At 60.5% G+C, this 27,956-nt stretch overlaps 1 protein-coding gene across 1 annotated transcript in view; it reads right to left on the reverse strand.

Annotated features, from left to right (window-relative positions):
• The window catches only part of COQ8A (coenzyme Q8A), a 34,868-nt gene extending 7,256 nt beyond the window's left edge, over positions 1 to 27,612 (reverse strand). The window contains exons 1-5 of the mRNA XM_040636102.1: positions 27,488 to 27,612; positions 11,271 to 11,456; positions 8,435 to 8,821; positions 8,099 to 8,165; positions 441 to 515 (exon numbers count right to left, since the gene is read on the reverse strand). Of these exons, the coding sequence (XP_040492036.1) occupies positions 441 to 515; positions 8,099 to 8,165; positions 8,435 to 8,821; positions 11,271 to 11,447 (706 nt within the window). The 5' untranslated portion in view covers positions 11,448 to 11,456; positions 27,488 to 27,612. The remainder of the gene's footprint in view (positions 1 to 440; positions 516 to 8,098; positions 8,166 to 8,434; positions 8,822 to 11,270; positions 11,457 to 27,487) is intronic.
• Between the last annotated feature and the right edge of the window lie 344 nt (positions 27,613 to 27,956).

The following is a 27,956-nucleotide window of genomic DNA, read 5'->3' on the forward strand; positions in this document are numbered from 1 at the left end:
GGGGGGGGGGGGGGGGCTGACGGTTGTGACCTGACCTCACGGACCCTGGGAGGCAGGGGACAGAGGAGTTGTGGTGCTCACCTCGGAGACGGAGGGCCTGGGGCGAGAGAAGGGGGCACCAAGGGCCCTGAGGGGTCTGGTCCAGCAGCAAGGACACCCCTCGCCCACCGCTCTGTGGGGAGCCCTGCGCCCCCACAGCCCCGCATAGCAAGGCAGACACAGGTCCAAAAGCGAGGTTCCAATCAGAAGCAGGCGGCGTGCCGGCCACCGAGCAGCCAGGAGGGGCTGGGCGGGCCAGGGGAGAGCAGCCTTCGGGCCGGAGACAACTCGGGGTACATTTGTTTACGTGGAACGCAGGGCAGGAGGCGCCCCTGGAGGCCCGCACTCCAGGAACACGGGGGCTGGGGCCGAGGGGCCCCCCCTCCCAGGGCGCAGCTCACCTGAAGGGTCCTCTGGGCGGAGGCTCTTCTTGGCTACCTCGGCCAGCGCCCCAAAGCCTAGACCCACGGCCAGACCTGCACAGAAGAGGAGAAGGGGCGCTGGTGCGGGGCCTGCCCACCACCCCTCCATACGGGAGGTGCAGAGCGGGTCACCCGCCGCCGCTCCCCAGGGACCCTCGCTGACAGTCCAGATGTTCTGCGAAGGGGGGGAGGAGGTAGACACGTGCTGCTTTCAGAGACTTGGCGCCGCCCGTGGAAAAGCCCTCCCAACCCCCAACCCCGGCCCCCAGCCCCCTTGCTCGCAGGGCGCGAAGGCCCTAAGAAGGCGCACGAGTGGGACGCGGTTTCCCAGCAGGAACAGAACACGGACCAGCCGTGGTCGTGGGCCGAGGACATCCTGACCACATGGGGCACCCCCTGGAACTCAGCCACCCGCTCCAGCGCGAAGAGCTCCAACTCTAGAATTCTCGGACGCCGCTGCCGCCAGAAGGAAAGGCGTCAGCGCTGTGACACAAAGCAGGCGCTGGTGGGAGGCAGAACGCTCTGCGAAGACAAAGGTCCGTGTCCCGGGTCCAAGCCATGGAGACTCACCACCACCAGGGCCCGGCAGGTACGGACAGGGGTCTGAGGACAACGGGGGCGGCAGACAATTTCTCATCGAAAAACTTCAAAATCAAAGTTCATCAAAACCTCTTTTGTCCAGAGGCCGAAAGTGCCCGATCCCAGCTGTCGGGAGAGCCACGGAGCCCAGCAGGTGCCACTAAGGCTACACAGAAAGCCCAGGGGCCCAGTCAGGACCTACTGCCTCTACTTCAGTTCTCGCTGGCCTGGGGGCACCGTTAGCAGAGAGAGTGGGGGACAAGTGCGTGAACGCACCAGCCACAGAAGGGACAGCAGGGACCCATGGAAGACGCCGAGGCCCATGGGGCCAGAAGGCGGGTGGCACAGCAGCCCTCACTCCCAGAGGCGTGAGCTCCCCCCAGACGAGCTGTTTAACGGGCAAGGAAACCGGCGTGTGCTTCTGTATTGTACCCATTTTGCGCAATGATTACATGTTACTGTTATGAAAAATATTCTTGAATTTATTGAAAATTTTATAAACAAAAAATAATAGCCAACAAACAGAACAATAATTTTTAAAACCCAAAGAAGGTAACCCAACCTGACAACGTGTTTTTCCAACGCACCTTTGCCATCAGGCGAGGGGGCAGCGTGCGAGTCCCCAGCCGGGAGGGGCTCCGGCCCCAGAGGTAGTGGGGAGGACTCCGCAGCCCACCGAGAGTGACGGCTCACAGGGGGGCCAGGCAGCGCCCCGGCACTCGCTACAGATCGTCACTACTCTCACTCAACAGGGGGACAACAGTGCTGCCCAGAGAAAGTACAAGGCCAGCCGCGTGCAGGAGGGTAAATTTTCCAGTAGCCACAGTAAAAAAAAAAAAAGAAAAAAGAAAAAAGCAGCATGCTAAGTGAATGTGCATTTTGTGTTTTATTTAACGTGATACATCCAAAATACTGCCAACGCGCCCTGTGTGTAAAACTTATCAGAGGTATTTCACGGTTTTGGTTCGGTTTTGTACTGAGTCTCCGAAATCCCTGAGCGTGGCCCGGTTTGGCCCCGCAACGCCCCAAGCGCTCAGCACACGGCGCGGCACAGGCAGGAAAGGCCGAGCTCGGGGCGCCCCAGAGACGCCAGACGCCGGGAAGGGCCCTCGGGGCGCACCCAGGCCACCTGGGTGCCGGGCCTGTTTCCGCGTGGACCAGCTCCGGAGGGCACCGGGCGCGGAGCTGAGAGCAGCCACGCCGCTTAAACATTAACTCCCGCTGCCCGCCCAGCACGGTGCCTGCCTTGGCGAAGGAAACCATAACAAGGTTGACCTGCAAACCACATTGACCTTCACCAAGCTCTCCCTGCAGCCGGACTCTTCTCTGCCTGCATCAAGTCCAAAGACAAGCCTGGCCACCGCTAGCAGAGGCGGCCCGCAGCTCCCCTGCCCATCATCCCCCTCAGAAGCTCTGTCGCACCCTTCCCTGGCCATTTCTAGGCCACCAGGCAGGGCTGAAGCTCTCCAACGGCAAGGACCTGCCATTAGATCACCAAACGAACATTCCACAAAGACAGTCTTATTAGTCTCCTTCCGTGGCCTGCGAGCTCCCCGGGGAGCCGGAGGTGCTGCCAGCTGGGGGGCTCCCCACTGCGGCCAGCTCCACCGCCCTGACCTTGGCCCCAGGAGCTCCTGCGCTAGTGAACCAGGAATAAACCGGCCCTCCCCAGTGAGCGAGCTTCCAGCCCTTCTCAGAGCCTTGTTGAGAGGGAGGCACCAGGCCCGGCCAGGCTCTTCCTTCTCCCAGAACCAGGTGGTACCCAAAGGCCTCCGCTCAGACTCCCGGAGGCCTGGTGGGGACGTCCGGAGCCCGGCTTGCTCACTTCGCGTGCAACCCGTGCCCTTCGGCCCCACCTCAGTCCCCCCAGCGCTCAGGATGGCGCCCCCCCTCCATGCCGGGATCCACCATGGGCCCAGCCTGCCAGCAAGGCCTGCCAGACAACCAGCCACAGAGCCGGCTCTGCAGCCCTGGGGCGGCCTGGCCTCCGTCCTGGCCTGCGAGGAGGTGCCGGCCCCTGCCAGGAGGCTGCCGGCCTTTCTCTCAGAGACAGAAATGCAGGGGAAGCAGCAGCGTTCTCCCCAGAGACCGCAGCGCCCTGGGCCAGCTTCCCAGGCCCCCAGCCCCGGCCCCTCCTCCCTGTGGTGCCCCTGGAGGTCATTGGAGCCAAACAAGGCCGCCCTGGAGCAGCCCCTGGACTTCAGCCCACACGGGCCACAGAGGCTGAGAAAAGGAAAAACAAAACACCTGCCAGCAAATGGCACCGTTGGGAAAGACGCTTGGCGAAAGGTACCCCGACTGGGAAGAAGCTGTACCCACCAGAAACCTCGGGTCTGTTTACGGAGCAAGGCTCGCGGGGGTTTCTGTGCAACAGCCGCAGGCCAGGAAATTTCTACGGACAACAGACCGTGTGCCAGGCACCGTTCTGGGCCCATGCTGTCGTAACACACTTTCTAAGCCAGAGGACACACGGATGGGGCAGGGGGCAAGGACAATGCCTTTGGGGCGAGGTGTTCCTGAGTCCCGGCCCCAGCAGGGACAGCATGGCCTAGGAGCAGGGGCAGCAGGAAGGAGGAGTATGGAGTGCCCTGGACAGCGTGTCCCCGGGCTGTCAGAAGCCAGCCCCCCCTTGCCCATCAGGGGACCCCGCTGCAGGCTCGGACTCGGCTCAGGTCCCTGCACAGTCACAAACAAGCACAGGGCCGTGGACAACTGGCCACAGAGGCCCTGCTTGTCCCCTGAACCCGACATCCCCGCGGCTGCCCTCGCCTCCCTCCCAGAGCTCCTCGGGGGGCAAAGCAGACTCGCGTGCCCTCGCAGAGCGCCTCCCGGAGCAGAAACCACGCGCCCACAGCCCCCGTCACCCCCCTGCGTGGGCATGCGGCGGGCACCAACTGCGAGAGGAAAGCAAGAGTGCACCCCCGGGAATGCGGGTGTCAGCCCTGCATGCGGCCCGCCGGCCCCGGGACCCCCGATCTCTGCAGCCTCAATGACGATCACGTGCCCAATCAATAAATCTCGGGGGGGGGGGGACGGGGAGCCTGACTTCAGACGAGTGACCCAGGCGCATGGAGCCAGGGGCCCGGCACACGGGGCTGCCACACGAGGCCCAAAGGCTCCCACCCCCCAGCAGGACCCCTGCCCCCGCCGCGGGTCTGTGGCTTCTCCCCTGCGGACAGCTCTGCTTGGCTCCTGGGCCTCCATCTGCACCCATGGCGCGTCGGTCACCAAACTCGCTACTCAACCTCCGGTCCTTGATCCCACGTGCTGGGCACTTCTGCGTTATTAAAAGGTCAGAATAGGGGATGGGACTTCTTTCTGTTTCAAATGTTCTTGACAAAATTAAAAAATAACCAAACATGCCCAGGCAGCCAACGTCTGCTTGTGTACCACGGGGACGGGGTAGACACGAGCGTGCGGAGTGAGGGCATGATGACCCCACAGTCCACGCCGCTGCTGAGACTCCGTGTCCCCGCGCCGGTCAGTATCCCGACTGCCACCGCCAACACCTCCACCCTCGCAACCCTATTTCCCAACAGAGAAGATGCCCTTCAGGGGCCTCCTCTCTTCCTCGATACATTTCTTTTTCACTCAGTGTTTTCACGTCCGGAGTCCCGCAATGAGCAGCAGAAACCGGCGTGGACGAGTGGCATCACATTGTAACTGAAGCAGACGGAGAGGGTGACACGCAAGTCCCACAGTGCCCCTCCCCCTACCTCAAGTCAAGCCTTTTTTTTAAACAGGCTCCACACCCAACACAGGGCTCGAACCCACAGCCCCAAGATCGAGTCCACACTCCTCCAACTGAGCCGGCCGGGCGCCCCTCGTGAACTGTTTTTTTCAAGCAAAGCATTTTTCTGGAAATAAGGGTCCCTTAACTTTTCACCTTCTAAAAATACGAGGGTTCCCAAGGGTCCCTTCGCTCTACTCGTCACTCCTGGCCCAGTCCTGTCACATCTGTTCCCTAGATCAGGTTTCGCAAGCCGTTCCCTACATCGCCCTCCTCCTCCCTGCTTCTGCACGTCCTCTCCTCCCCGGCCTGGCGCCCTCCACACCCCCTCGCTCCTGCCTCCCTGGGGGGGGCTGCAGGCTCCTGGCAGAGGCCTGGGCTCCACAACCGTGAAGGAACGGCACTCGGCTCCTTCAGCAATCAGCCGCCTCTGCCGCCGGCCTCATCCACTAAGGTCTCCTCTCTGTCACCCTCCAGTCCTCCCTCGCGTCCCAGACATACAGGAGACGGGAAGACGAGTCCCCGAAGCACGAAGTGGAAAAGGGACGGAAGATACAGACAAGAGCACGGGAGACACGCAGAGGACTGTGGACACGTGACACATGGGACACGTGTCAAGGGCAAGAGAGAACAGGGTAGAAGCAGCACTGGAAAAAATGAGAACTTCCCAACGCTGATGAAAGACATCAAGCCACAGGTCAAAATACCCTCATCGAAGCCAACACAAGACCCCTATGGTCCAGGGCCACCCGACCAGGGGCCCGGGGCCACGGGCTCAGCCAATGACCCTGGACTCTTTGTCGACCCAGCCGTTTAAAGCAGGTGGTGGTCCCAGGGCGCCGGGGGAACCTTGTAAGTGACTCAACGTGCACACAGGGCTCAGCACGAGACAGACGGATGGGCCCAACGCGCCACGACATCATGTGGGAGGGAGGCTCCCAGGGGTGACGCAGGGTTTTTCCTCGTCTCCTAACCCACTGAGAACTGTCCCGAGCCACAGGGCAGCAGACCCCCCCCCCCATTCTGGGCCCACGGAATTTTATTTGCTCCCTTGGATAACCGCACCCTGGGCCCCACTCCCCCCAGGAGGCCAAGGGCACTATGTGCGAGTGACAGACCTCGTGCATCTCAACTCTTCCGTGATATATTGTGGTTTTGTGGTTTTGTGTACTTTAAACCTAAGGCTCTCCTTCCCACACGGGGTTCTCAGAGGCTCGGCAAGCTCCGTGGGCAGCTACTTGCTTTATCACCGGGTGGACAACCCTTCGGAGAGCAGAGCCTATGCAACACCTCATTTTTCCCCAAAAGAGGACACTAGGGCTGCAAAGCCGGCTCTTGAAAGCCCACCAGCCGCCGTGTTCCGCGGGGGACAGAGGTGCGAACTGCTGGAAGACAGGAGACTGGTCTGAACAGAAGAGTTGTTGCAGGAAGGCGAGGAGAGGGGAGGCTGCCTTGGGGAAGAGGGCAGAGGGGAAGCCAGGACGGGCTGAGGGTCGTCTCTATGTGTAATGGAGGATTCACATTCCAGACTTCTGATCACAGTGCCCGGGACTCCCTTTCTCCTACCACATCCATCCGGCACGGGATTGGGCTGGACCCACCATGCACAAGGGGGGGTGAGCGTGCGTTTAAAAACGCAGGGCTAAGGACAGGTTTCAGAACAATACCTCTGGACCCACCTCGCGCTGCCCAGGGATGGATGTCTGAGGCAAAGGCAACACGGAGCCAGAACAGCCCATTCTTCCCAGACCTGGCTGCTCCCTGCCGTCACCCTCCCCCTGGAAGCCCTACTGGAGCTGCCAAGTGCTGGGCGGACGGCTCCAGGCCCAGAGCACCTGCTCCCCCGACCCCAACCGGGCGGCGCCTGGCCCACGGGGAGCCCTGCACCGGGACTTACTGCGGCTGCCTGTCTGCCCCCCACACCTCCCCCTGTAACCTCTTCCCACTCCGCTCATCTGCCTCGACCCCGGGGGCCTGGCCCCTGCCCCTCTCACCAGGAATTCATGGCATCCCATTAAATTCCATTTACTATCACAACCTTCTTTCTGACCACTTTTCCCAAACAGACCGTCTACTAGCCTCGCCTGCAAGGACCCCCCACGAGAGGATTACTCCAAACCCATCAGTCAAGCCAAGCCTCTGTGCCAAGCCCCCTCCACAGCAGCGGGAAGAAGGCTGGGGAGAAAGCCCACAGAGCGCGAAGGGACGGTTCCGGCCTCAAACTCGTCGGGGAGAGAAGCGGGCCTCCACGCACCACTTCGGTAATCAACGCCACCCAGCCAGCAGCCTCTGTGGGAGGCAGGGAACATGCCCAGGCTCCTAAGTAAGGACCCCCGGAGGCCGCCGGAGCTCCAATTCTCAAACTCGTCCCGGGAGTGGCACCCCAGGCAGTTTCGATGTTCCCGGAGGAACTGGTAGAATACAAGCCCATGAAAGGAAATAAAGCCGTAACTCTGTCCTAAAACACAGATGGTACTTTAGGCCGGACTCTGGAGCAGCTAAGTAGCAGCAGATGCCAAATCTGAAAACAGCAATGAGGGAACAAAAGCTTCGAGAAAGTTCCATCCAATGAACGTAGCGGGCTCTGCACGTCAGGAAGACAGGCAGCTGTCACTCAGTGTCAGAGCCCACACTTGGGTCCAGGCTACAGGGGGCACAGAGCCGATCCCGAACGAGGAGCAGGATGGGGTCTCGGGGAGAAGTGGCTGCAGAGCATGGCGTGCATGACGGCCGGGATACGGGAGGGACACTTAGGTCACAGAAGCAGGTACCAAAATTAGCTTTCTGCTCAGCACAGGTGCGCTGGACACGGTATTACTCAAATCTCCAAAGAAAAGGACAGACAAAGCTCCCAACTGCACAGACTTTCCAACAACAACTCAAGGCCACAGCCCCCACTGACACCCCGCCGGCCTGTGGGGGTCCAGCCCGAGTCCCTGCAAGGCCAGTCAGGGGCAAAGATCATTCTGGGAGCTCAGCAGCCCTGCAAGGAACGTCGACTCACTGGCCCGTCCCGGCAGCGGGGCTCAGCCGCAGGAGTGGCAGCAGGAAGGGACGGCCGCTGCTGCAGACACGGTCCCGAGTGTGGCCGCTCTCACCCTGTGGGTGAGCAGAGGCAGACTGGCACCCAGTCACCGGATCATCCCCGGGGAGAAGGGTCAGGAGCGGCTCAGGCAGGCGCCGACAGTCTCCACGGGGCCCCTCTGGTCCCCACCATCTCCCACCTCCATGCAGGCCCTGCGGTGGCCCTGTGGTGGCCCAGCTCCGCTCGGCCGGGGCTGGCGGGCCAGGGCAGGTGAGGCGGCACGGGGACACACAGCCACCTTACCTCCGAAGTTGGCTAGCCGCCCAATCCGTGTAACTGGCACCTTCCGCTCCCGAGCGTGCTCGCTGAGCTAGAGGGAGCAAGGAAAGAGACCTCACGGAATCGGCGAACGGGGACGGGACCAGCCTGCAGGGGTTCATGCAGCCCCCCACAGCCCCACTCCACCCCCAAAGGTGGCCGCTCCGCCTGGCAGCCTACTGCACCAAGAGGAAGCCACCGTGTCCCCAAAAACTCCAGACCATGGGATCCAGAGAACGGCCCCAGAGGAGGGCCTCACACCAGCGCCACCGGGAGCGGCGGCCACCCCAGCCCCACGGCACCTGGCCCTCCAGGACGCACCATCTGCTTGTGGGGCTTGCTCTCGGGGCGAGCCTTGGCCTGCCGGGCCTTCTCAATGTCCTCCGTGGTGAGGCCCCCCACCGGGGGCTGGTCCTGGTGGAAGAACCTTTGCGGAAGGCCCGTGGCAGCGAGCGGGTGTCTGGGGTCTCCAAAGAGCCTCCTGGTGACCACGCCCAGAGGGGCGGCGGCCTGGCCCGAGAGCCCGGCTTCCCTAAAGGGTCCGCTGGCCACGTAGGCAGGAGCCGGGCCCTCGCTGCCAGGGTGATCCCAGGATGGAGGCGCTGACCGGTCAGGGGAGGAGGCCGCAGAGAAATCCGTGGGGGCCCCCGACTCTGTGTCCGGGTCATTGAAGCTCTCAGCGTAAGGCTCCCGGCGCTGCTCCTGACCCTGCGGGGAGAAGCCAGCATGAGAGGAGCAAGCGGCCCACCTGGAGCCCCTCCCTGTGTCCCCCCCCACCCCCTGCCCGGGACGCACACGCTCCACCAGGAGAGCGGCCCTCCGCCCGATCCGCAGGGGAGCACCTTCCCGGCCCCAAGCCAGGAGACCCAGGCTTGGCCCTCCTCCTCACACGCCCCACTCTGTGGTGCCGGGGAGGCCGGACTGTCGCCGAGCACCTGCTGGGCGCCCGGCCAGGCCCAGGGGAGTGACCGCCACACTCCAGCAAGTTGCTCGGCTGTAAATCAGGGCTTCTGGGAGGGAAGCGGGCCAGCAGACGGCTCGGAGAAGTAAAAGGGCAACGGGGCCCACCTGCCACACCAGGCCAGCACCTCGGCCCCGGCCGCTCCTCTAAGAGGCTCTCACAGGGGCTGGCCCGCTGGCTCTGGGAGTCGGGGGTACGGGGACAGGCCCGGAGGGAGGCGCTGCGCTTTCTCTGTAATGGTCACAGACTCAAAGTGCAGGCCCAGGTCTCTGCTGTGTTTGAACCCTGAGTGACCTTGAGCCAGTTCCTGCCCCCTCTCTGCCACCACATCTGTAGATAGAGCTATGTGGGCCCAGATGGGCCAGGGGAACGGCACCGCTCCCAAGGCCGCAGGGATGGGCTGGGGGCGCCCGGGGGCACACACGGGGCACCTGGGACGCTGCAAACCAGCGGCAGCCCCACAGCCTCCCCACCGCAGCTTGGGGTCCGAGGAAGGACTTGTCCTCCAGGGGAAGGAAAGAGACTGGCCATCAGTGTCATTTCATCAAAGAGACACTGAGGCTGGGAGAACTGATAAAGGCCTGGCAGGCTGCCAGTCACAGAGCAGGGACCACTGGCCCTGCCGACACTTGGCTCCACGCACAAGTGACCTGCACTTGGACTCGGTGGGTACGTTTCAGGTGCTGGGGACCCGGAGCCAAGGAGGCCAGGGGAGGAACTCCAGCCATGGCCTCCTGGCCCTGCGTGACCTCAGGGGCCTCAAACTCAGCGTCTGCTCAATGAGAAAGTGAATGAAGCCCTTGAAGGTCTGGAGGAAGAGGCATTTCTGGCTTACGTGGTCTCCGTCCCCTCGGATAGGAGGCGGCCCCAACGTTCTAAATTTCAGGGAAAGAACAGGAGCACACGGAGGCCCCTCACCCCACTCAGTGCCTCCTTCGAGGTGGGACCCGCACTCCTGCCTCCCTCCAAGGACCCTGCAGGAGATGCCGGGCCTGTCTCCCCGCTCGCCTCTCAGAAGGCCCCCCAGGCCTAGCACACTCTCACTTCCCGGTGTTTCACAGGCAGACACCCACCAGGAAGGGGATGGTTCCGTGTCAGGGGAGGCACCGCCTGGGACAGCTTGGGCTGCGAGACCCCAAGTGGGAGGACCGCCCAGACTTGGGTCCTGTCACTCAGAAGTCACAGACCAGTTTCCCCACCTGAGGAGGGGTGACGCCCAGGACAGCAGCCAGGCTGGGGGGGAGGGTGGATTCATGGGGTTGAGACTTCTACAAGTTGTCAAGGCATTTGTGTAGGGTGACAGAGACATGGTGTTGCCACCAAACCCTTAGGGAGCAGAAGGGGAGGGGCTAGGAACCCTAAAACCCTGACCAGAGGCCTGGAGGCGGTGATGGCCTCCTAGCTTGGAGGAGTGGGAGCGTCCTTGTCCAGAAGGTCAGCCGAGCCCAGGACAGAAGGCAGGAGGCAGCAGGGCACCTGCAGCTTGTGCCGGTGCCCCCTTCCCAACACCCTCGGGCTCTCAGAAACCGGGCAGGTGGCTCGCACGGGGACACCCAGGCGGACCGCAGTGGCAAACCCTACTGACAGCGCCTCTCTGCACTCACTTCACGCGGCCCTGGCTCTGCTGGTACAGGACGGGCACACAGGGCCAGGGACAGCTCCACACTGCCGCGGGACGCCCAGAGCCACGCACACGATCAGCCTACACACCAGGCAGCTTCCGCCACTTTTGCACCAAATCGACCCGACAAAACCGCTAAGATAAATCAGATAAACGGGGAGAAGGCGCTGGTCGCCTGCAGACACCGTTTCAGTGAGGCAAACACAGGCTCCCTGCAGCAGCCTCCCTCCGAACAAACGTGGGTGTTGCTCTGTGACTGTTTTCATTTCCAAAACTAAAAAGGACTCTGTTGAGCACGTTCAGGAGAGGCCCAGGAATGGAGCTCGGGGCAGGTGGAGGGTGAGCAGGATGGGACCGGGCCGGCAGGGGTGCAGCCTGTGCCCCGGGGCCAGGGAACTGGGGTCTGGGCCACCGGTTCCTGGGAGCTGTCCCAGCTCCGTGAGGCTTCCTGAGCGACAACCTGAGTCCCAGGGCTACAGCCCCATGCCGCGACCCCACCACACCTGGAAGGCCAGCGGGTCTCTGAGCCAGCCCCTCCGGCCTCGCCTGCCGCCCCCTCCCGCCAGCCTCCTCACCTGCACCCTCCCCAAGACCAAGTCGATCTGCTCCGCAGCTGTGGACTGCAGGGTCCTGGCCACCACGAGGAGCTCCCCGCCAAGGCCCAGGTGTTGCAGGTGGGTCTCCAGGGCCGCCTGGGTCAGCTTGGCAAGGCCTTTGACCAGCATGATGGCGTCCCCCAGCATGGCAGCCATCCTGGAGCGCTGGAAGAGAGTGGGCCGGTTGGGGGGCGCGCCATGCGCACACGGAGCAGCTCCGCCCCGAGGTCTGGGCAGAGGCGTCAGGAGGTCTGCTGCTTCCACCGGACCCCCTCCAATCCAGGCTGACGGACAGAGGACAGCGAGGGAGGGCCAGCGCTCGAGGTCGGCCCTGGGTGACCCCCCACCCTGCCCTGCCCAGGCACGGAGCAGAACCAAAGGCTCCGTGGAGCCGGGGATGGGGCGCCCCACAGCCGCCCCGTTGGGGGGGTGGGAGGGAAGTGATTTGCCCGCCGCCGTCTCCCAGCCACCAAGTGGCAGAAGCAGGACGTGAAGCCAGGCACCCTGATTCAGTTCAGTGCTCTTTCCCCTGAACCCAAACTAGGTTGGGGAGGGAGCGTCCGCCCCGGAAGCACCTCCTTCTGGGGCCCAGGGCGCCCTGACCCCAACCCCTCAGGGCCTGCCCCTGGCCTGTGATAGATACCCACAGGCCCAGGGACGTGTGGAGTCCCCTCCCCACCCTCAGGCTCCACGGGTGGCCAGGCTGTGTGGTTTGCAAATGCGGTCCAGCGCCATCCATCTGGGAAATCCAAAGGGCATGAAAACCAAGAGCCACAGGACGGGGGACAGCCAGGGAAGCACTGGCGCGCCCTGTGGGTGGGACTCTCTCCTGCCGCTGGTTTTCCATGTGCACCCCTACTCTTCCCTCTACCCCGTCCCAGTGCATAAAACATGTTTCTTATGTCGGTCAGGGCCAAAGAGGCAGAACGCCACCGTACCCAGCGCTGCCTCCCAGGGGAGCGTGTGCGGTCAGTCCCGCAAGTATTTCTTGCAGCCTACACGGAGCTGCATGCTGGGAGGGGCAAGACAGGGTCCCGGTGACATGCTGGGGCTGAAGAAAACCCACAGAAAGGAAAGGAGCAGGAGGGAACCCCCCCCCCCCCCGAGAAGCAGCCCGGGAGCACTCTGGCCGGGACAGGGAGGAGCTGGGACCCGCTACGAGGAGGGGCGAGGCCGTGGGGGGGGCCCAGGAAGGGCCAGGTACACCCTGGACACAGGGCCTGGGCCAGCAGGAGGGAGGCTGAGGGCACACAGATGCCTGCAGACTCTGAATTCTCCTCACACGAGGGAAGGGAAGCACTGACTCTGAGGACTTTGACCACAGCTCCAGGGGCTTCTGAAGATGGCTGGCTGCCCCCCCCCACCCGGCACAGGGGAGCAGCCCGGGTCACCCGGGAGTCCTGCAGGGACCCTGAGTTTGGGAAGCATGCAGCCACTTGTATTTACATGGAGAACAAAGGCACAGGAGCCTGGAGAATGGAGATGACCCGCGGTCACCTGCCCTCACTGCCACTGTCACAGACAGCAGCCACCAGGCCCCGGGCGCTCTCCACTCTCCATCTTTTGACCCCTTATGAACAACTTGGTGACATGGGTATCATTGCTCCTACTTCACAAAGGAGAAAATCAAAGCCAGAGCGGTTAACGATCCTGAACAGTGTCCTGAATGGTGGCCCTGGGGTCCGACCCCGGCCCTCCTCTGCTCTGTGCCCACCACACTGCCTCCCCAAACCCGCGGCCCACTGGCTCCAACACCCCCCCCCCCCCCCGCAGGACCAGGGCCCTGCTCAGGCATAGATGGGCTGCCCACACCCTCATCAAAGCCAAGGTCATTTCTGGAAGATCACTGTGCCCTTGAAAGAGACAAAGGGGAGGGACTAGCCGGGCCCATCACCTGCTACCATTTCACAGCCTAGGCTCTGATCTGGGATCCTGCACTTTATGGCAATAAACAAGGGTGAGCCCCACAGTGGATTACACCCACTTCACAAGGACAATTTAGAAAATTTCCTGAGGAAAAAAATGCTAAAGAAATTGACCCAAGTTTTTTTTAATTCCTGCATTTGGGAGTTAAGAGTACCTATGGTCTCTTCCAGTATTTTCCTGACTTTTTTAGTTCACATATACTACTTTCAAAGTGGCAAATGGGTAAGTCATCTAAAAACAGTACACACTGAAAACTAACTAGCTATGGGGCGCCTGGATGGCTCAGTTATGCGTCCAACTCTTGGTTTCGGCTCAGGTCATGATCTCAGGATTGTGGGATCGAGCACGCTCAGCGGGGAGTCAGCTTGGGATTCTCTCTCTCCCCCACCCTGACCTTCGCCGCCCCCTTAAGAAGTAAATCTTAAAAAAAAAAGAAAACAACTAATTAACTATGCCTTTCTTCTGTGCTTACGGTTGTGTCCTCGTCCCCAGCGAAGTCGTGATGGGCACACATCTGACCCCAGCCGGCGGGCACCGGGGTGGGGAGGAGGGGGACTCAGGCCAGCGCTCTGCCAGGCAGGCACCATCCAGGTGGGAACAACATCACAGAGACCCCACCTGCCTGCGCGCTGTGCCTCAAATCAACAGATGCCACTCATCAACACTCAGTCGTCTGTGAGCGGAGCACACGGGACACCCAGGCCCGCCCCTGCTTTGACAAAATACTATTTATCTCCCACCGGCTGCTCTGCTCGCTCGGTACAAAGTCAGCCCTTCACACCCTAATCAACACCAGGTACTTTTTTTTTTTTTAACGAGCGGCAGCAGGAAGAGGAGAGACTGCCAGAAGGCACTACCTTTCCAGAACTTTTCTCGCCTTCTGGTTCTCAAAAAGTGGGTCTCACAGATCTGCGGCACCAGAGTCCCAATGGGACTCAGAATTCTGCTACCCTGAAATTTGCTGCAAAGCCCCTGCAGGAATGCACAAGAACCAGGCACTCAGCTACCCCAGGAGGTGTTTTCATCATGATCTTAATAAAAGCAAAAGCCGCCTGGGTGACCCAGTGAGTGAAGCATCTACCTTCGGCTCAGGTTATGATCCCAGGGTCCTGGGATAGAGCCCCACATTGAGCTCCACGCTGGGCATGGAGCCTGCTTGGGATTCCCTCTCCCTCTGCCCCTCCCGCCCCCACCCCACACGTCTGCTGGTGTGCGCACTGGGTCGCTCGCTCGCTCTCTAAAATAAACAAACTGTTTAAAAAAACAAAACCTTATCCGTACCAGGATTATCTGTACCAGGATTCATCGACAAGTACTGGAGCCCTCCGCACTCCATCCCGCTGGCCGCTGAGCGGTTTTCAGACCTCGCCCAGAAGTAACAGAGCGCCAAGCTCTCTTCCTACTTGGTAGGTGGGCCCCAGAAGGCCCCACTCCCCGAGGAGGGGACAGACATCTGAGCAAACAGATGGGGGGGCAGCACTCCTGTTTGGGGGTGCCTACTAGGGACTAGCACCAAAACAAAAAGGCATTCAGTGATCCACCACACATTCCAGAAAGCTCCTCCCGGTGCTCTGGGCTAGTCCCTGCAGGCCCCGGTGAACCTGCCCTTGGCCCCGGGGCGCCCACAGCTGTGCTGCCAAACAGACATTTCTACAGCGAGACAGACACCAGGGAGAGGGCCAGAGGCCAACAGAGGCTGACACACGAAGGTCAGGTGCAGAGGGGGCTGTGGACCCCCAGAAAAGAGTCCTAGGAGCAGGACGTGGGGTCGTAGCTCTGCCAGGGCTATGGTCACTAAGTGGGTCACTCGCCAATTCGTCCCTCCCCAGTAGGAGAGAGTTTTGGGTGGCTCCCCTTTCCTGGTCCTAACATGCTAAACTGCGGATAAGGGACGTAAATAAAGAGCTTATCTAGAAAGAGAGAAAGAACGGGAATTGACGCACTCAGCACCCCCCCCCCCAGGGACAGAGGCTGGAAAACAGTCCCCAAGCTCCTAGAATGCTCCCACTGACCCCTCGACCTTCCCGGGGCTTTCAGGACACGAGCTCACTCGTGGTGGAGGACAGACTCCCCATGTGTCACTCATCTCCCCTCTCGAGGGGAGAGCGAGCTGGAGACTGGGTGGGGATTTACCAAGCTGGGGGTTGGATCCCCTTTGTGGCTCTAAAGCGTGGCCTGACCAAACAGCCCCATCCGACCAAAGCCAGGGTAGCTTTACGTCACGGGTGCACACCCTGAGCAGCCCCGAAGCCTCGGGGTGGCTGGGAGGACCCCAAAAGAAGCTGAACAGAAAGCTCTTCGTCTTGGGGAGCGTGTGAAGCTTCATCCAGCCATCTGCCCCACACACGTCACCCCTGTGTCCCACCAGCACCCAGTGCCCTCACCAACACCACTAGTCCCTCCCAGGCTCCCCATCCTGAGGAATGCGACCACCACCCACTTCTCTCGAACAATCCTCACCCCGGCTGACTCCCTGGCCACTCCAGCAGGACGACTGCCCCAGCCCCTAGCTGGCACGCCTGCCCCTAGTCCCCGGCCCCCACTCCCAAGCTTCCCAACCTCTCCGAGGTTCCTCAGGGGCTGAAAGGACTCTCGTGACCTGGCCACCCCGCGCCCCAGTTCCTCCCCTTGTTCCCTCTACTCACTGTGTCCCAGTCAGACCAGCACAAGCTCTCCAGCCGGCCTCAGCGCAGGGTCATATCCTTTCCTCCCCCTCCCAACTCCCGACCCAAACATCACCTCTTCTGGGATGCCTTCCCCCAGCATGTCCCACCCCAAAAACCCACGCCTGCACCCCCCCAGGCTGTCCTTCCCCCACCCCCACATAGCAGCGCTAATCTGCCTGAGTCACTGTCTCCTCCCCCAAGGGGCAAGGACCACACCTGTCTCCCCTCTCCGAGTCTCCAACGCCCAGCTCCCTGCTCCCTGCTCAACCCAGTCATCAATACTGGGAAACAACGAACTCAGCTGGTGCCTCGAACGCCCGAGAAAGCTGCCATTTGTGGGACAGGCTCACACCTGCTTGCAGCTTTAATCTAGATTCGGAATCAGAGGCCCCTGGGGGCCTGGTCGGAGGCAGGGTGCCCACACTTTGGGGCAGCAGAGACCCCCGGGGGGCTTGTGAAAGCCCCGACTGCTGGGCCGGCCCCCGGCCTCCGGGTTTGTAGGTCTGTGGTGGGCCTGGAAACCTACCTGAGACGCCCTGTTCTGAGCGCTGCCCTTCCCCCAAAGCCTGGCTCTGCCAGTCAGTGGAAACCCTCTACCTGCCCTTTCTTTTCCTGTTCTTGCCTCAAGAAGCTGGAAAAGAAATGGATGAGCTTAAAGACAGGAAGCCTCAGGGCCCCCACAGGCACTCAGGACTGTCACCCCCCACAGCAGGGCTGCTGAATGTCCTTTTCCAGAGGCCCCAGGGCGGGGGCACCGGGACCGTCTGCCCCCTCCCAGCCAAGAACAAGCTTTACTTTGGACTGGAACATTCTCAATCTCCAGCCTGCATGGGCCCTGAAAAGTTACTTCACGTGCTTAAAATTGTTCTTCTGTTCTTCTACCCTAAGTAAAAGGACACACCAGGTGACTGTTTCCCGAAGGCACTCGGAAGGACGAGAGACGCAAACCTCGGGACCCAAATCCATGACTTCTGCGGCCGTGCCCTTCGCCTCGGCCTTCAAAATCACGCCCCGAGGCCAGCACTGGACCCTCGCAGGGGCTCCAGGCCTCAGGCCGGTGAGGGGCCGCCCGGTCTCTCCAGCGGCTTCAGCAGCTTCAGTCTCATGTGCTGGCAAGGAATCACGAGGAAGGCCCAGGAAGAGACCGAGACACACAGCCCTGTCGTCCGTCACCGGCAGCCGGGCCTGGAGAATCGCCTTCCCGCTGGGGATGGGGGGCAGGCCATCAGGGCCCTGCAGTCCCCACAGCTGCCAGTCACCCCTGGAAGCCCCCACACCTGCACGTGGACCAGGAAGTCCCCTTCCCAGCAGAGTCGTGCGCGGCGAGGGAAGGAGCCAGGCTCAGGCCATCTTCCAGGCTGAGGATGTCCTGTTCCCTCGGAAGCTGCTTCCGGACCGGAGGAGGGCTGTCCTCGGCGCGGGTGAGAGGCGCACACTCGCGTGCTAGCACACGAGAGAGCTCACTGGGCAGCAGGCTCTCTAACACTCTCCTCCGGTGAGTCTCACCAGGTCCCCAAACGTCTCCGTGCTGCAGGGCGCTAACCACAGCCGCTGTTATTTCCTGAGACCCGCCAGGCTGTGAGCTGAGCGTTCCCTCCATCATTCTTACAAGCTAGGTGCCACTACCATGTTCATGTTTGAGATGAAGGCCCTAAGGCACAGAGAGGGTCCGTAACTTGGCCAAAGTCACACAGCCTGTGAGAACTGGAACCAGGAAGGACTTGAGTCTATCGCCTCAGGAGTCATTTAACAGGGAAGAGGAGGAAACAAGCTGAAGAGTGTTGGGGGACCTTAGACGGTAAACCTCCACCCCCCGCCCGCTGGGAGATTCAGACGTTCTTCGGCTTCCCAGAGCGCTGCCTCCAGGTGGGCATCGGGCGGCTCATAGAAGCAGCAGAAGCAACCCCCTCTAAGGGCGCCCAGGGCTCTGGAGCATGGGGCGGGGGGGAGCACGGGGAGGTCCTGAGCGGCCCCTCCTCCTCCTGGTGAGCAAACAGGACTGAATGCAAACCTGCCAAGCTTGGGTCCTGACAGCAATTTTATTTTCTGACTAAAAACTCCCCGAAGTTTTCTGCTTAAACCTGAAAACAGTGCTTGTCTCGTCCAGATGTTCCGGAGCCGGGCACCCCCGGCTCCAATCCCGACTCTGCTGCTGAACTGAAGTCGCCGAAGTGTCTCTGTGCCTCAGTTTCCCCACAGGAGTGGGTTAGGTAACCCATTCGGCAGCACTTAGGGCCCCGAGGGACTGGCACACAGTAGGCGTTCATCACTGTGAGCAGAGACGCTCTGGAAGGAGGTTCAGCCCCAGGGAGACCCGAGGGCGTGTGAATGACAGCAGTGCGACAACCCCACTTACTTATACCGCAGCGCTCGGGCCGTACAGTGTCCCGTCGGACTCCGGGAGGGCAGTCTCGCCCTCTCGCGGGGCCGGGGTGGTTTGTTGATGCTGTGGAGCGGGCAGCCGCTTGGAGGCCAGAAATAAACACCCGCTGGTGACCTTACCACGGCCAACGCCACTCCCAGAGGAGAAAACAGGAAGCTTTCGCTGGTACTTCGTGGGAGGGACGGTATGGGGGGGGCCTCCGAACCCCACGACCTCTCTGTCTGCACACCACGGCATACCCTACCACCAGAATAATCCTCCCCAAATCCACTTCATCAAGCTAACCCCCTGCTCAATGGCTCCCAGCTGTCTAACGGGGCAACAGGAGACGCCCAAGCTGCTGGGCCTGAGGTTGGAGGACCCGGGCCTCCCGTCCAGCCTCCACTCCCACGGGTGCTGAGTGAGCACCGCTCCAAGCCACCCGCAAGCAAGCCCGCCCCCGGGCTACTGCACATCTCAACCACACCCCACCAGCCTCGTGGACGGGGGAGCCCTGTGTGCGCGAGGCCAGCCTCGGGGCCTGGGCATTGGCTCTGCTGACCAGCCGGCCACTGCAGGCCTGCTCCTGAGCCACCCCAAAACCTGGAAATCACAGCAACATCCAATCTAAGCAGGAGAGACAAAGTACCCTGAAATGTACGGACGCACATTTTCTCGAGGACTCGAGCTGACGCTTAGCTCTCGAGGAGTCGTCCCCTCACTGCCCTCATCTTCCAGGCCGGCCAGACCCTGCTCTGCTCTGTGCCTCACGTCCCCGGCACACACACGCCTCTTCTCTCCAGCCCGACTCCAAGCCCCTGGTGGGAGGCTCCCGTCTCCGACCCCCTGACTCCTTCCGCACCCACCCCAACACCCAGACTGATCGTGACCACACGAATGACCAGTGTCACTGCACTGTCACCCAGGAAGGTGGACAGGACCCTGGGTGGGGACCCTGGAGCTGTGGTCAAGGAGTTTCCTCCAAAGTGAAATCAGGTCTTTAAAGGGTTGTGCTTAAATGTAGCAGGCGGGGTCATGACCTCACAGACTTGTCCACGCTCTGAGCCCTGCAACGAGGGACGATGTCAGCTTCCGTGGCAGAGGGGGCTTTGCATGTGGGATTCAGGCAAAGATCCTTAAGATGGGGGGGACTGTCAAGATGGGCCCAATTCATCACGGGATCCTTATGGGGGGAGGCAGGCGGGTCTGACTCGGCAGGAGGTGTGACGGAAGCAGAGGCTGGGGTGTAGGTGTCAGGCAGGTGGGAGGCAGGAGCCACAGCCCTGGGAGGCCGGCTGCCCCCTGGAGGCCAGGAAAGCCGGGGTCACTTCTGCCCTGGAGCCTCCAGAAAGGACAGGCCCTGCTGATGTCCCATCCTGACCTCCAGGACCGTCGAATAACACATCTGCAGCGTTTCAAGCCACTGGGTTTGTATAATTTGTCAGAACAGCCATAGGAAACGAATACGGGGGCTATTTTTAAAAAGGAAAATCGCTGGGTTGGGAAGAGGGGTGGGCTGTATTCTAGAATAATTTCCAGATCATTTTTCGAACACAATTCGTTAGTCACCCCACAAACAGCCCTGAGTGCCAATCACGAGCCAGGTGCTGTGCCTGGGGCTGGACTACCCCAGAGCCAGCCCAAAACACACTCCTGTCCCCGACGACAGGTGCTGCCGGCTTTCAGGGTCAACGCGCCCCGTGCCTCCCGAGGCTTGGTTCAACATCCAAACCACTCCTGAGGGTCCGCTACGCCAGGCACCATGCACCACCTGGGGGTGCCACTGAGAGCACGGAAGAGCCCCCACGCTCAAAATGATTTTCATCAGCTTTTACCCCCTTCATCTTTCACAACACTCCCACTTCACCTTTACTACTCCCGCAAAGTCCTATCAGTCACGAGCGGTGACCATTCACAGTCCCCTCTGTGTGCCCATCCCTTTACACGATCCCTGCCCTCCCACAGCAGGAGCCAGGGAGAGAGAGCTCAGCAAGGAGGAATCTCCCCAAGTTCCAAAGACGTCAGGTGCTGGCCCTTCCACCCCGGCCTGACCGCAGGCTCCAGTCCTTTCCTCACTGCCCAGGAGGCTGAGAGAAAAGCAACTAAGAAACCTGCCCCCACATCAGTAAACCAACACTTTAAGTCAACAGTCTCCCGGAGACACAGCAAGGTTCATGCCCTGAGAAGTGTGTCCACCTGGTTGCCGAAATCATGAGTCACAGAAATTCTGGAGCTGGTGGGGCTCTCAAAGGCCGTCTGGCCAGACCTCCCCTTCTGGAAAGCTCCCGGGTTACCTGCACTAAGAGCGTCAGCTTCCCAGCACCAGCGAGCCCAGCCCCTTGGGGCCGGGATTGGTTCTTGTCTCAGACACATGGGGGAGAAAGAAGCAGGAGCCCCACCCTGCAGGCCACCTCAGGGTGTGCACAAGCCAGAAGGAGATGCCAGGTACATGGTCCTCAGATCGCCATGCAAACACCCAGAACCGGACTTTACTAGCTGCCCCTCTGAACACCACATGCAGCCCGACAGGCACTCTGGGACGGCACGTGCATGCAAACCCCGGTACTTTTCAAAACTAGAGACTTCGCCCAGACAGGGACAACCCTCGACAGACAACTGTACTCAGGGACAGAAATGGGAAGAGGATCGCCAGGGACACTGTCACCCCCCATGCCCCAGTGCTTCTGCCAGAATACCTCCCCCATGCGCGTGCGCGTACGCGCGTGCACACACACACACACACACACACACACACACACGCAGGTTTTCCTACTTCCATGTGCCTCCTCCCCCTTGGAATACCACTTCCTGTGCCCAAATCCTACCCACCCTGACGGAATGGTACACCCTGCAGAGTGACCGGCCCCCACCCTCCTCTTCCTCTAAACTCCCGCATCCCTTGATGGCCTAAGGTCGCCCCCAGATGGCCTGTGTGACTCTGTGTACCTGTCCCATCGCCCTCACTGCATGGTGAGCTCCCGGAGAGGACCTCTCATAGCCAGTTCTCCATTCTCCACGGGGGCCGCCCCCGGAGCTGAACACCAGTCTGCACCCAGGGTACTCAAGAACTGATGAAGCCCTGACATCTAGAACCCAGAACCAGGAGTCCTGTCCACGACCACCCTGAGACCCCCCCACACGCACAGTTACCACCACAGCACAGCGGCATCCCCTGTGCTAACAGCCCCTGGACCTCACCCGAAGAGCTGTGTGTGTGTGTGTGTGTGTGTGTGTGTGTGAACAGTCCCACGACCTCNNNATCCAGCCCCGCCGATGGCAGGACGGACATCACCACCAGGCCTCTAGTCCCCGGACGTGAGCAGTGTGGGGATGCGGGATGGGGGAGGACAGACAGTGAGGCCCCCCCGGGACACCCGCCACATGTGACCTCGGGCACACCTGTTCTCCTCTTCAGGCCTCCGCTTCCTCATCTCCTCCTGTACAGAATGAGGTGACCTCCCGCGATGGTCTCCAGCCCCCAGAGACTGGAAGCATTCACCCCTGGAGCACAGGAGGCCGACCCGGGAGCACGGCCAAGGCTGTTCTGAACACGCAGAGTTCACAGGGTCTGGGAAGAACGATGCTCTAAGGAACTGAGCGCTGCCCCTTCCAGGCGCTGGAGGAGACCAAGTGCGGACAGACAGACCCTGCTTCTCCCGGGGGACAGACAGACCCTGCTTCTCTCCAGTCACACAGGCCATCTGGGGGGGGGGGGGGGGGGGTCTGGCCTGGGTCTCAGGACACACACCTCCGGAAAACCCACCTCCCTGCCCCTCTGCTACACTCACACACACGTTCATGCACACACACCACCTGCGTTTGCACTCACACCACTCACCACACTCACGTACTCACACCCACACTCACACCCCCATACACTCAGTATTCACACACACATCCTCATGTGCACACACTCGTGCACGCACACTCACACCACACTCACATATTCATGCCCACATTCATGCACTTGCACTCACACACACGGACACCCGCCAGCGCATGCTTAGGCACTCACACTCACACTTGCGTAGTCACCTGCTCTTGCACTCACATACCGATGCACTCTTGTGTACTCGCACTCACACACAACTCATGTACTCGCATTCACCTATGCAAACACACACACTTGTGCACTCGCACACCAAGTGGCACACTCATACAGCCTCACAACAAGCACCTGCACTCACATGCAATACACACACACTCACACACTCACTCACCCACTGGAACAGCCAGCTCCTCAGTGGCGGGCAGGAGCAGGGCCTGGCAGGCAGGGGACACAACAGGACACCCGCCAGGCTTTCTCCCCAAGCACCCCAGCCCGCCCGGCCCCTCCCATCCAGCACGGGGGGGCTCACTCACTCTGCAGCTGCCTCCTGGTCCTCCAGAGGTGAAGAGCTGTGCATGCCCCCTGCAGCCCACATCGCAGAGCCCTCAGACCCCACCGGGCCGGCCCCTCCTGGCCCAACCGCTCCCCCCTCCACCACCATGACTCTCCCACCCAGCTGTGCTTTGCCTTCCCTCTCTCCTTCCAGGAAAACGTTCCCTCTCATGTCCACAAACCATCTCTCTTAGCCTTCCTGTGCCAAATATGAAAATCCCCCCGCTGACTGCTCCTTCCTGTTCCCTGGGCTGTCCCAGGTCCGTGCATCCCTGCTCTCAGCCCAGGCAGCCCGTCTCAACCACTGAAGCAGTTCGAGAACCAACCCAGTTACACACACACACACCACAGCACCCCTTGAAGTCCCACAGGCACGGGGAACGTGTCCGTAACAGGGCTGTTCTACACCTTGACGCAGTAACGGGTATGTGACCATATGCATTTGGTTTGGGGTTTTTTGTTGTTGTTTTTTTTTAATTTACTTATTAGAGCGAGAACACACAAACAGGGGTCGGGGAGCAGAGGGGGAGAGAGACTCCTCACACAGAATCCACGCTGAGCACAGGGCCTGATGCGGGGCTCAATCCCAGGACCCTGAGATCATGACCTGAGCCGAAATCCAGAGCCAGCTACCCAACCGACTGAGCCACCCAGGCGCCCCCAGACCATGCATTTCTCAAACTGCACAACTACCTACTAGAAAGGCTGAATCTACTGCATACGAACTGTATCTTAATAAAAAGAGGAGATGAGTCCCAGAGGTACCTTAACCCCTTCATGTCTAAAACATCACCGTCTTCCCCCAAACAGCTCCTCCCCACAACGGGAAACCTCAGCCCCCGGAGTCCAACCAGCCACTTCCTCTAGACCTTCTACCTGCACAGGTTTCTACTCTTCTGAATCTATGTCTCACATTCCACTTCCCCACCCCGCCATCCACCACCTGGGACGCAGGCCGCCCTCACTTCTCACAAACCACCTGGCTGGGCTCCCTGCCTGGCGACCCTGACCCGCCTTCTGCCTGCCCTGCACACACCAGCCCACCTTGGCACCCTCCCCATGGCAACGCCCACTGGCTGCCAGACCTTTGCCCCTGCTGAGCCTCAGCCTCCCAGCCCTTCCCTCGGCGTGGGGGGGTGGAGCACCAATCTTTCAGGCTCCAGGAAGCCTGCGGGCACAGCAAACACTGTCCCAGGCTTTCTCCAGGAGAACCAGCTTGTGCTCCACCCTGGGTCCCCACAGCGGCGGTGGGCGGGGGGGTACCCCCTGTGGGTGACTGTGCACATATCAAGGCAGGGAGCTCACGCTCGCTCTGTCTCTCTCTGGGGGCGCTCTGGGCTGCAGCTGGACTCATGAGTTGTGAGTGCTCAGCAACCCCTTCTGGCTTGAACAGAATTCAGCTGAAAATTGCCAGGAATACAGAGCCAAGCCCTCCTGGCCCCCGACCCCACTGCCAAGAGGAAATGTGTGGAAGCACTGCTCTGCCTCACCCAAACTCACCCAAACCATAAGGGCAGAACACACAGTGGTCCCTGGACTGCTGACATCCCCCAGGAGTGAGCGCCTAGAAACTTCCACAGCAATCTAGCATCGCTGTGCCATGTTTACTGTGCTTTGCGAGCACACTGCTCTGAGACAAACTGGGACAAAATAAAAGCCGATCCTTTGCCACAAGGATTCTGGGAAGCACTGACTCCTGCCNNTTCCTGCTGAATTCTTGCTCATCCTCAGCGCCCCCGCCCCCACACTCCTCCTCCAAGAAGCCTTCACAGTTTCCACCCAGAGCCCCTAGTCCAAACCACATCCATGGCCCTGAGGTGGGATCTGCACCCCCCCCCTTATCACAAGTTTCCCGAGTTCAGGGACCCAAGTGCTGTTCACTTCGATTTCCCAATGCCATGCCTGACACAGTCAAGCCCCCAGTGGTCGTCCAATGAGGAGTAAAAAACCAGATTCGCCTATGATTCCAGAGTGGGCTTTTCCTCAGGGGCAGGATGTGGAAGGGCACTGACCCTCAGGACACATAGGGATTTTCCAGGTTTGGACCAAATGTAGCCCCTCTGCCCCTGGCCAGATGGGCTAGGAGGACATTAAAAACAAAACAAAACAAAACACCACAAGTCTAGGGCTCTGGGGACAAGAGCACAGTCACTATCCTACAATACCCTCCTGAAATGTCAATCTGAGCAAAAAACACTCGGCTCTCTCATGAATCTTTTCTACATGCACACCCTGAAAATAAATCACTCCCAAGTATGAAGAATAAAAAGACATTTTCAGGGTCATTTCCGACTTTAAATACTCTGTGGGCCCCTGACCTCAAAGCAAGGGGTCAAGGGCTCAGGAGCCTGGAACCCCACAAGGAACAACATGCTTGTGGACAGACCAGTGGGTACCTACTCGGCTTTGCAAAGTGCAGGCAGAAACCCCTCTCACGTCCTGCACCCAGGGTCCTGGACCTGCCTCGGGGTCCGTGGACTTCACCCGTCCCAGAGGCACCACTCTTGAAGACGCCGGCCCTTGAGCTCCCCACGCCACTCTCTCCCTTCCACGGGCTCCAAGTTCCTGGCCGTTACTCGGCAGGAATGCACGAACTATTTCCAGATGCCACTGTCAGATCAAGACAACGCTCTATCTAAATATTCCTGTCTAATTTTGCACACAGCTCTTGTTTCAACCGACAAAGATAATGACTCAGTGTCCGTGGCTCTTGGCGGAAAATTATCCTGCCGAGTTTGGACTTCTCTCAACTTTCTTTTTGAGAAAGGAGAAGTGACCTCTCTGTCTGGATCCTTTTCTACTGGCAACGAAGGGCACCCAAAAGACCGCCTAACTAACCAAGGACTGCTGCAGGAAAATCCGGATACATACCTACAGGATCAATGAACAAGACAGGGAAACCCGTGGGAGCTAGAGACTTGGGATATTTTTCCCTGCCCTATGCAATGATCACTGTTTTTCGGCTTTTCTGCATCCCCATCGATACGGTACTTAGAACTCTGGTATATAAATTCCAGGTTATACTGAAAACAAAATCTAGACTCAGAAGTAAAGCATCTTTCTCTGCATCTTGGACACTGATGCTTCCATCAACCACAGAGGCACTTTACAAATGATACATGTGCCCATGTTGCACGCTCACTCTCGTGGAGGGGCACACAGCACGTGTAAACATCCCCACACGTAGGCATGAAATGCAGCCACTTACTCTGCACACACAGGGCCAGCCCTCTCCCACATCACAAGACACAAGAAGACGACTGAAGAATCACTTTGGAAAAGCCCCTTGTGGATAATGGAGTTGGCTTTTCTGCCAGGGTTTGGAAGTTTGAACTTGTTTGGTCACCATTTGAAAACTGTCCCACGGTTATTTCACATGCATATCCCCCACCCTCTTGCAAAGTCTCCAAAGATAGAAACCACCAGCCTTCTCCTTCTTTTGTATTGTGGACCCAGCCAATCACTGCCCTGCATCCAGCAGGCACAGTAAATGCCCATGAACTCCTATCCCTCTCCTGCCCCTCTAGGTGTGGAGATGGGGTCCCTTTGGAAGCCCATCTACGCAGCTTCTGTCCCTGGTTTAGGGCCAGGGGCAGAGCACTACCCTTTGCCTAAGCCTCTCAACTACTCACGGGCAGGTGCCAGCACACGTCTCCAGCCTCAGGAAGACTCTTCTCCTTAGCTCAATGGTTCTCATCCAAGGGCGATTTTGCCACTTAGGAGAGACATTTGGCAACATCTGGAGAAATTTCTGGTTGTCACACTAGTGTGTGTGTTGTGGTGGGGGGCTGTCACCAGCATCTAGTGGACAGAGGCCATGAATCCTGCTCTACCTCCTACAACGCACGGGTCACCCTCCCACAACAACGAACTGTCTAGCCCAAACGTCAAGTCCAAAGACCGGAAAACCCTGTCTTGGGCAACACACAGGGAAATGCTCAGACCACCTGGGTCACTTTTCCTTCAAGGTGCCCAAGGTCAGGCCCCAAACTGTAATAACCCTGCATTGCCTGCATTATTCACAAGGCGGAACAAAATATCCAGAGCCATGGCCAGAGTCTTGAAGATGCTGCTCCTGGGAAAGGAGAGCACCCTCTTGTCTCTTCTCAGGAGAACGGCCCCCCTGCCAGGATGACCTGTCCTCCCACAAGAAACAACTGGCAGGCTGGTATCATGCAGGCTCGGCTCCTCTGGCAACCACCTAGGCTTGGCCAGCCTGGCTCTTTGGTCTTCTGTCACGCACACCCAAGGCCCCAGTGAGCACAAGTGTTCCAGCGGCCTGTGCCTGGCCAGTTGAGAGCCTCTCGCCCTTCAGGAGGCTGGCACCTCTCAGCCACGTGGAGAGGCCCAGCACCCACACCTGCCCTGGCATTCCCCGTCCCCGAGGCCCACGCGCACACAGCGTGTGGCAGGGGGCTGGGACTAGGCACAGGCAGCAGCTCAGGCAATTTAGCCCAAACCCATCCCGGGACCCCCAGTGCTTGGAGAAGCAGGAGAAAGGGCTCAAGAAAAGGGAACAAAAGGAGCAAGCAGGGCCTCCTCTCCCAAGTACACCCCGAACCCCCACCTGTGAAACCCAACAGCGGGACCAGGCCACGGGAGTCCGAGTTGGGACCCGAGCCTGCGGCCGGCGGCGCGCAGAGCCCCTGCACATATTGTGGAGCGTCTGGGAGCGAAGACCCTGAGACAACCCGGCGGGGGAGGCGGCCGGGCGGACGCCCCAGGGAAGCAGGCGCGGAGGGCGCAGCGGGGCCGGGCTGCACTGCTGAGGGGAAGCCGCCGCCCTGGAGCTGGACGCGGGAGAGGCGCGCGCAGGGGAAGGCCAGCCCGGCTGTGCCCCAGGAGCGCGCCGCAGCCTTACCCGGCGGCAGGAAGCGGAGCTCCGCGGTCACCTTCGCGCCGCCTGCGCGCCCTCACCAGCCGCAGCGCCGGCGCCGCACGCGCCCCGGATCTGTTTACCGACTCGCCCGCGCCCAGGCTCTCGTCGTCCGCGGCCCCGCCCCGAGGGCGCTCCCATTGGCCGCATCGCCGTGGCCGGCCACACACCGGGCGGCGCGGAGCGGCGTGCTCGGCCCGTGCGCTAGGGCCGCGCCCAATGGGGACCGAGGGCGGAGCGAGGGGAGCCAATGGGAGGCCGCCCCGCGCTTGCGGGGCGGGGGGAGCCCTTCCTGCTCTTCCCTCCGCGCTGCCCTTTGCCCTAGTTGGGAAACCGCGGCTGCTGGCCTCGCGGAGGGAAAGTCCCTGGGACGGGGTCCGGGGGCGTGTGCACTGGGGACCGACCTCCGCCGGCTCTCCGCTCTGGCTGGGGCTCGCAGGGCCTCCTCCGTCTC

This window comes from Ursus maritimus, unplaced genomic scaffold (assembly GCF_017311325.1).
Source record: "Ursus maritimus isolate PB19 unplaced genomic scaffold, ASM1731132v1 scaffold_2, whole genome shotgun sequence".
Taxonomy (NCBI): domain Eukaryota; kingdom Metazoa; phylum Chordata; class Mammalia; order Carnivora; family Ursidae; genus Ursus; species Ursus maritimus.